We start from the raw sequence: 9646 nt of genomic DNA, 5'->3' as shown, positions 1-9646 counted from the left end.
TACATTTTGTTGTTGTGGTTTTCATAACTGACATTTATAATGTCAGTTAGTCATTTGCGAAAGTGGTTATAATCATCATCGTCCTCCCAGACCACACAGAAACGGCATGGCCTCGAATCCTCTCAATGACTTGAGGAACCTTTTTCAAAACGTGGCAGAGTTAATCGATCGGTGATCGTAATTGCTTTGTTCTTTCTACCGGAAATTGAATTTCTTTTTTTAACAAACTGGAAAGCGCCCTCACAATACATGCTATTTACAGATACGATAAAATGACTCCTCGCAGCCCTAGTGTATTTAACACATACGCACCCACACACACACACACACACATGCGTATAAGCATGATGCTTATTCCCGTACTACATAATGTGCAGTGACTATAGAAACGCAGCAATATCTACTTACAGAATACATGAAATGTATTCTGTAAGTTCTCTACGTTTTGACCACAGAATACATTTCATGTATTCTGTGGTCAAAACGTAGTCATGATTTCGTTCTGATTACAATCAGAATTAAAAGCATTAATAAAGATTATAATTACAATCCGATTAATGATTGTAACCACGATTATAATCATGATTACATTGATGATTACGTTCAACGTAATCATGAATGGTCAGAACCTGAAATGTATTCAACGAAACAAAGAACACATGAAAGTTACTGGCACATTACAATGATGCCAAATGTCCCTAATTTTTAGCACTTGATGCCAAATACTCAAAAACAAGGAATCGAGCACATGGCTATGCAATTAATATATAACAATAAATTAATAATAACGCAATTAATATATAAATTACTATTCAATGAACAATAAAAAAAGAAGAAGAATGAGAAATGAATGTAACTAGAGGCTGCAGAATTGCGATGGCATTAACATAGGTGAAACTCGCTCATACATTAAAATCTCGCATGGCAGAGCACATTATGGCCATCAAGACGATCTTGAGGAATCCGCAGTTGTTACCCATGTGCAGAACATTTTACAAGTGTTTTTATGAAGACACAAATAAGATTTGTTACTCACGTTTTTTCAGATTTTTTTTTTTTTTGTTTTTGTTTTAAAAAAAGGTTTAGAGTTACTTAGAAATTTTTCATAAAGGCAATAACCAGGTGCACAAGGGTAGGTATGCTGTCTTCTGTTAAAATCAGAAGCTATTGAGTTTCCCGAATAATAACATGCAGTGGAAACAAAAACGAACCGGATATGGAAATAAACGCAAGGATTGACATGGCCAGGTAGTATTTTCTTAAAATGAGACCTGCATTTTACAATGGAAACCTGGATCTCCACCTTAGAATCCGGATGATGAGATGTTACGTTTGGTCAGTTTTATTGTATGGTGCCGAGACATGGACACTGAAAACTAATACCTCGAAAAAACTAGAAGCATTTGAAATGTGGACGTACAGAAGAATGCTAAAGATACCATGGACAGCAAGGGTGACCAATGAGAGTGTCCTGCAGAGAATTGGGAAAAACCCGGGAATTGCTGAAGAACATAGAGAAAAGAAAAACGGCGTAACTTGCACACCTGATGAACAATAAATACGCAATTCGACGGTTAATTATTAAGGGAAGAATGGAAGGAAGAAGAAAGCCTGGGAGAAGACGTACATCGTGGCTTAATAACATTAAGAATTGGACAGGACTGAACACCGAGCAACTATACAGAGCTACCAGAGACAGAGAGACATTTGTCGTGGTGGTTGCCCACCTCCGTTAGGAGATGGCACACAAAGAAGAAGAAGAATTATGCAATCCAATTTTTCTAGCTGGTTTGATAGTGCTGTGTTACTATTGTTCGGGTTTTTTTTTTTTTTTTTTTTTTTTTTGAGAACCGATCACTGAATGCATAAAATTTGCAGACACGATAGACACGATACAATGTCTATAGTATCGAGACAACAACTGAATGGCTTTAGTTGTTGTCTTTCTACAAATACCAAAATACAACTTGAAATGGAGCAGACGACGTGAATTTGTACACGGAAATGGTCCCAGTGGTTCGTAACCACTGGACTAAACATTACTATTTAAATAATTTGGAAATAACTGTTATCACTATTCCATTAGAAAAAAGAATAAATAAAAATAATGCAACTTCGTAAAAAAAAAATTACTGTTCACTTCTTTGGACCGATATCAGTCTTAAATCAATGATTTATGTGCAACCTGATTTATGCTTATAATAAACACTTAAAGGACCTCTCACGAGAGAATGTTGTTCACTTAGTTTGAGAGTAACGTAGTTGAAAACATGGCTGCTCTTGTTTGCTTAAGTCATCGAACTGTTGAAGTAAGTCATTTTTAACCGAATTTTGTATTTGGCATTTATAGCTGAGTTCATTTTATCCTCAATAGAAATTAGTAGGCGATGTAACATTTTTCAGAAACAGCTATGGTGATTGCAGTTACATAAGCGTTCGGCTTTTTTGCATACAATGTCATGGTTTACGTGGAGGTTTAAAGGTCGTGTGCCATGTGTGAAACGCAATGAGGAATACTGATAAAAACCAATTACATAATCTGGTTTAGTTCTGTGCAGTGGTGAAGTTACCAAACTTCTGGGGTCTCCCACCCTGCTGCTGGGGGGGGACAATGGCTGGAACCGTGCGGTTTTTAACATACAGGGGATCCATTCGCAAATGTTGTGGGGGGGGGGAGCAGAATTTATTGTTTCGGTACTGTTTCCGTGCTGAATATTTCTACTCTGAATTCACATTCTCATATAAATAAAATTGAAATCGATGTATGAGAAGGAACAGTGCTTAAACTCTTCCTTCTAAATATACCGATTTTATTCTGTAAACCACAAGATTTACAGTTCCCTTTCCCATCCTGAGCTTTATAAAATCCCTTGGTAAGCCAGGTCTGAGTGTACGTGGTATAGGACTACTCAATAATAAAAGCTGTGTTGAAAGTAACCACTGTATACCCATTTTTTTTAGAAACCTTTTGATATATCTGTAAGTGTTCCCACCTGATTTATATGCAAATTTCTGCACATCTATTCTTTTAATTATCCAAGCAATTATCTTTTTTAAATTTATGTTCCTTTATGTATGTGTCAGCTTTTAAAGAGTTAAGATGCTATTAGCATTTGGTGTATTCAATCCTTTTAAAGCTTTAAACAATTCAATTAGGTCACCAAGCAGATGCCTAGTTTTCAGACACTGCAATTTCGAGAATACTGTCTTTCTTGGTTAGGATATTCTTTCTTGATCCCAACTAATTTTATTTTGTGTTTCTCTGCACATTTTCCCACAGATCTATATCATTCCCAAAATGAGGTTTCCTGATCTATATAATTTTGAAACCTCAGAAATGATATGGTGTTACTTAACCATTGCTTTTTGTACTAAGAGAACTTTGTTGGGTTATGCAATCACTCCTAGGTCTCTTTATCATTATCAGCTACTTGAGTTTGGTGCTGCTTAAGTGGTATATTATTTTGGGATTACTGTTATCGAAATGCATTACTAATGCTAAATGATGCAAGGAAGCAGATGCTTTCTGCATCAGCCAAAAAAAAATAAAATTTAAATAAAATGATAAAACGAAAGAGAATATTCACACCATTCCTATTACTACAATAATCATCCAGTTCTGCTTTGAATTTAGCCAAATTCATTGCCCGTACCTTGTTGGGAGGCAACATATTCCAGTGTTTGGCAACCCACTATGCATAAATAAGCGAACTTCGTGAGATCCAGTTTATATATTTTATATTTTCCCCCTGATTCTTGTCTTACCTATGAGACAGAACAAACCTTCCTCATTTGTTTTGCTGAAACCTTTTAGCATGTTATGCACCTCAGTCAGATCTCCCCTTAGATGTTTGGTTGTCAGACTTTGCAGTCCACACCTAAATTAGGGGCATCCAACCTTTTTTGGTTAGGGACCAAAACAGATAAAATACTGAAGGTCGTGGGCTGCATGGGTTGTCACGCAAGTGGCTTGAGGGCCTCAAGACCAGTTCCTTACAATGAATTATGCATTTTTAGAAATAATGTTAATTTTTGTTATCTGCATTTGTATGTAGTTTTTTTTTATATTTAATAATTAAATATGAAAATCTACCAATTATACATAATACTAATAACTGTTACTGCACTATTATTATTATATGGTTATAATAACACTGTTAAATTCTGAGAAAAGTGCATAAAACATGAGAAAGCAATATAGAAAAATCAAATATTATTAATAATGGATATTTTCAAAAGTCAGTGTGAGACTATATTCTGTGACATGCTAGTTTTAAACTCAGGGGATGTATATCAAGAAAGATGTTGCAGTAGTTAAAGGTAAAGGCATAGGTTTTAATTTCAGAAAATGGGACTATGATAGTTTAAGGCTCTACATGTCATCCATTAATTGAGTGGCTTGCAGAGGGAGAGTGAATACATTAAAATTATGGAATGCCTTTAAAGCAGTAATCATAGAAACTACAAATGCATATATAACATTAAGAAGATATAGCATGAGGAGGATGCTGAGACAGATAAATATGGAGCTGACTGGTCTAACAGAGCAGAAAAAGCAAGCATGGGAAAGTTACAGAGCAACAAAAAGTACTGAAGCCTACAACAGCTACAAGTTAATCTGTAATAGCACCACATATAAGGTTAGGGAGGCTAAGGCTGAGTATGAGAAAGCACTGGATAAGAGATAAAAGAAGATTTTCATGTATGCGAATAAGAAGAAAATGAATCGTGAATGGCTACATAGTTCTGCTCTGATTTGTTTCAGGTATGTATGAGTCATGTGTTGGATGTGTTCTCACTAAGTGCAGGTTTTTCCTTTTCACCAAGGTGTGTTGAGGGTTCTATTGTATGAGAGGTGAAGGAATTGTATTCTGATAAAATTGAAGGCTTGCTAAGAATTAAGAAACATGTTATTGAAGGTGTTAATTTTATGTTAACCATGGAAGTTTCCATGGTTTTAAGAATGTAAAGTTGTGTGATTGCAGATAGCAATTACCAACTTGAATATGTTCAGGGGAGCGAATCTTCCTTCCTCTGCCAGGCCTGTGATGGGTCCTCAGACAGGGTGGAGTGATGGATTCTTGCTTCTAATGACTAAAGTTAGTGAATCTGACTGTTTGATTAAGTTGTCTGATGGGACATCATTTGTATAGTTTCCTAGATAGGGCAACCCTTATACACTCAGATTTTATCTGACAACAACCACTTGTCTTCTGTTTTTAGTTATTTAAAATCAGCTAACCTTTATACATTTATTTAAAATTTACCATTTTATTGCTATATTCTTATTGTTATATTTTATAGATTTTTTTATGCCTTTATTGTAATATATATATATATATATATATATATATAGTGTGACATAATGACCTATATATATATATAGTGTGACATAATGACCTAATTTTTTAGGTCACTTAAATTTTAATTCTGTACTTTTACGACCTGGTTTTGGTGCACTATAGCCTCAGTAGCTAATGCGCCAATAAAACCCAAACCAAACCAAACTAGATAGGCAACCTCCTCCTCCTTGTGATGGGGATGGAAACTCATGGGGGGGTAGAGACGCTTTCCAAGGCTAAAGGTCATTCTTTCTATATTTTGTTATGAATCAGTTTGACCAGCTGTTGTATTGTTTATAAAACTAACCATGAGTGGTTACTGATGCAATCACAGCAAAGAATAAGTTGCACATGGATGAGAGCCCAGGTGGCAACATGGTCAGAGGTTTTGACAAAAGTATAGTAGCACCACATATAAGGTTAGGGAGGCCAAGGTTGAGTAAGAACAAACTCTGGCTAAGAGAGCAAAGAATGGGGACAAGGAGTTTTTCATGTATGTTAATACAAAGAAGAAGAAAATGAATAAGATCAGGCCGTTGTGTACTGGATGTGGGAAAGTCTTAGATAACCTATGTGACGTTGCTGATGAATTGAATAGGTACTTCGCATTGGTCTTTACTAACGAAAGACCCTTCTTGCTGAGAAGAGGCTGTGTGAGAGGCCAAGCCATATGGAATTAGTGATTTCAAAATTGCGGATGATTGTTTATAGAAAAACTTGCATGCCTAAAGGCTCTTAAGACTCCTCCTGGAGTTGATGGCATTTACCTGGTAATTTTGAAGGAGGTGGCCAAAGCGTGTTGAACCATTGAGGTTAATTATGAGGGCGTTATTGCACTTGGGAGAGATTCCTTTGGATTATAGAAGTGTCAACATATCACCAATATATAAAGGTGGTTCTAAGAGTGAAGTCAGTAATTATAGAATATTAAAGATTGTGTAAAAATTTTAAGCAGCATTTTTACAAATATTGTGTAAAACTATATTATACAAAGATTTCTATTGTAAAATATTTTAGAAATTTGTTTATAAAATGTGTACTTTGTATAAATAAATATTTGAGAAGCAGTTGCAATCAAACTGCATAATATATTGCAAATATTATTATAATATATGCAAATATATCCGATATTGCAAATATAGGAACAACAATAGACCCTTTAGCTTTACAGTAATTTTAAATTAATAAATTTTTTTCATTATTAAACAAATTAGAATCCTAAAAAAGTATATATGACATTTGATATTTCTGAGTAATAATTATAATAATCAGTTTATTGACCCAGATGTTTTTACAAAAGTTACATAACATACATTATATTTCTAATAACTATTATCAGTCTTAAATTAATAATTTTTAATAAATCTAAAGCCAGAAACAGATTGACAATACTTAAGGTGCAATCATCTGATTAAACGGCCTCCGTAGCCGAGTGGGCAGGAGCGGGAGTGCAGTAGCACACGCTCTTTGAGTAGACCGGGGTTCAAGCCCCTGACTGCTGAATACGGTCGATCTGCCAACCCGCACTGGACCAGCGTGGCAGATTATGGTCCATTTCCCTCAGCATGAATTGTTGAGGAGGCTTCCACCCTGCAGTGGGTTGATAATGGCTGCACTTTACTTTACATCTGATTAATGTATAGCCCCAAGTTCAATGCTAGTCATTGCCGCAATTTAATGAAAGTGTAAGAAAGATAGTCTCAAAAACCTACCATATTTCCAGCAAAAAAACCAATATGACATAAATTTTAAAAAAATATATATGACTTAATTCAAATGGCTAAAATTTGTGTGAATTTAGACAGAAAAGGCATTAATACAGTAAAAGTTCCTTAGAGCTTTGCACCAATTCCACCCCTTGGATACCATGAAGAATGCTTTGTAACAATTTAGCATAAAACTTTAATGAATCGTATCAGACTTTGATTTATGATGGCTAATAAACTTCAGTTACTTGTTCCACCAACTAAAGACATAGGCCCCCCAACAATTTTGGGATCTAATCCCTTAACAAGAGGGTGGCTATCTTTTTTGTTTTGGCTGCTATTGTTCAGTGTACACCTCACACACCTGGTAACAGCACTTCTGTCTCTGTGGACTGGAGGTGTGCCAATGTATCCCCAGTTCACAGACGGGGATTAAAAGGTAACATGAGCAAACAGACCTGTTAGCTTAACATCTTTTCAAGGGAAAATAATTGAGTCACTGGTTGAAGAAGTAATGCAGGATCATCTAGACAGGAATGCATTTATACTGCAATCACAGCATGGATTTGTTAAGGAGCAGTCTTGTCTGACCAATCTTATTGGATACTGTAATGCACTGACCAAGGAACTGGATGAAAAAAGTAATTTTGACATCTTATTCTCGGATTTAAGGAAGGCTTTTGATACTGTTATATTTAAGACTGCTGTGCATACTGGAGCAATGTGGCATTAAGTGCAAGTTACTGCTATGGATAAAGGAATGGTTGAGTTGGAAAAGACAGAGTGGTTACCAATGGGCAGTGCCCTTCATGGACTAATGTTATTTGTGGAGTCCCCCAGGGTTCAGTGCTGAGCCCATTGTTGTTTTTAATATTTCTTAATGATATTGATGAAGGTATATCCAGCTTAATGTCTAAGTTTACAGATGATACAAAGGTTGGCAAGGTAGTTAATGACAGTAATCAGGGTGAACTAATGCAACAAGATCCAGGAAAATTAGGTTTATGGGCTGAGAAATGACAGTTGAAGTTTAACATTGCCATATGCAACGTACTGCATATGGGTAGCAGTAATTGCAGATTAACACAAACTGTGTGGTACTACACAGTTTGTGTTAATCTGTGTAGAAATGGAAAATAAAAAAAGACCTTGGGGTGATTGCACAGTCAGATATGAAATTCTCTGAGCAGTGTAGACAGGTACCAGGACAGCTCACGTAGTTTTGTCATTTATGTCAAGAAACTTTGCTAGCAGGGATAAGGTGGTGATTATCCCTTTGTACAAGGCCATGGTTAGGCCCCATCTTGAGTACTGTATAAAGGTCTGGAGGCATCACTTTAGGAAGGATGCAGAACTGCTGGAATGGGTGTGGAGAAGGGCAACCAGATTGGTGAGGGGGGGGAAGGGTGCTCCTGCCAAAAAAGGCTTCAGTTCTGTAAATTGCAGTGTCTATAGACTAGGCATCTGCGGGGTGATCTGATTGAGGCATTTAAGGTCTTGAATGGATCGAGTAAGCTAAATGTTTATGGCATTCTTCCTCTTGCAGAGACTACACACATAAGGGATATAAATTCAAGTTGAGGAAGGATGGTTGCAGGATAGATGTGCAGAAATTTGCTTTCACGAGGGTTGATTGTTCGAACCAACTTCTATCTGTTATTGTGGATGTTGGTGGTTTGAATAAATTCAAGGAAGAGCTAGACAAATGGTGCCTCCGTAGCCAGGAGCAGCAGTGCATAGCACACGCTTCTTGATTAGACCGAGGTTGAAGCCCGTGACCACCAAATACGGAGGATGTGGAAAGGTCAGGAAATTACCACCGCATATCCCCGGAGCAATATGGCCTTAGTTGCTAATGCTCCTAAAAACCAAATAACAAACAGTTAGACAAATGTTTTGAATGTATGGATGGGTGAAGTGTGTAGGTTTTTTTTTGGCCGATGATTTATAATAATAATAATTTATTTTTCCCTATTTTATGTTACACCTTTTGGGAGATAACAGCAAAAAAGGAGGGTGAACACATAAGCTAATGGCTTTTTAAGGGTGTTTCCTTAGAAAAATGACATGAATAACAATAAAAATATTCAGTTCTGAAATTGTACAGGTGATGTTCTATATACCAGGGGCTCACATCTGGTGAGTATGGGCTTGGCACACCCAGGGTCTCAAGCTGGATATCATCATTCTTCTCTTTCTTGGTGATTCCTTTCTAGTTCTCTCTCTCTCTCTCTCTCTCTCTCTCTCTGAAGTAACTCGGAAATAATAATAAGACATAAATTTGAATTTTTTTGCATATTTCTTTACAGAAGACTTTGTAAACCAGCTCTACTTATAATTGCATTGTGAACATTTTTACAATTAAACGATGAAAGAAAAATGATGAGATGTCTGCACATAAATTTACAAACTATTTGACTGCTTCTTTTAACATTTATACATTATTGGTAATGATTTCCTCTGAGTTTTTAAAATCCAGGAGTTGAATGGAAGGTAATTTGAATCAGACATCTCTGGTGATATGTTCAATTAGTAGTTTCTTGAATTGGCTTAGCGAAGTGGCATTTTTGATTTTTGCAAGATCATTTTTGATTTTTG

General features: G+C 36.1%; 1 protein-coding gene across 1 annotated transcript in view; it reads left to right on the top strand.

The window, feature by feature from the left end:
* Positions 1–2236: 2236 nt before the first annotated feature.
* The window catches only part of LOC150084946 (putative methylmalonate-semialdehyde/malonate-semialdehyde dehydrogenase [acylating], mitochondrial), an 82198-nt gene continuing 74788 nt past the window's right edge, over positions 2237–9646 (top strand). Inside the window, exon 1 of the mRNA XM_090375662.1 lies at positions 2237–2309. Within this exon, the coding sequence (XP_090231788.1) occupies positions 2271–2309 (39 nt within the window). The 5' untranslated portion in view covers positions 2237–2270. The remainder of the gene's footprint in view (positions 2310–9646) is intronic.

This window comes from Mastigoproctus giganteus, chromosome 6 (assembly GCF_048544385.1).
Source record: "Mastigoproctus giganteus isolate SK-2022 chromosome 6, ASM4854438v1, whole genome shotgun sequence".
NCBI lineage: Eukaryota > Metazoa > Arthropoda > Arachnida > Uropygi > Thelyphonidae > Mastigoproctus > Mastigoproctus giganteus.
The sequence above is the reverse complement of the archived record's forward strand: the minus strand, read 5'-3'. Positions and strand labels throughout refer to the sequence as shown.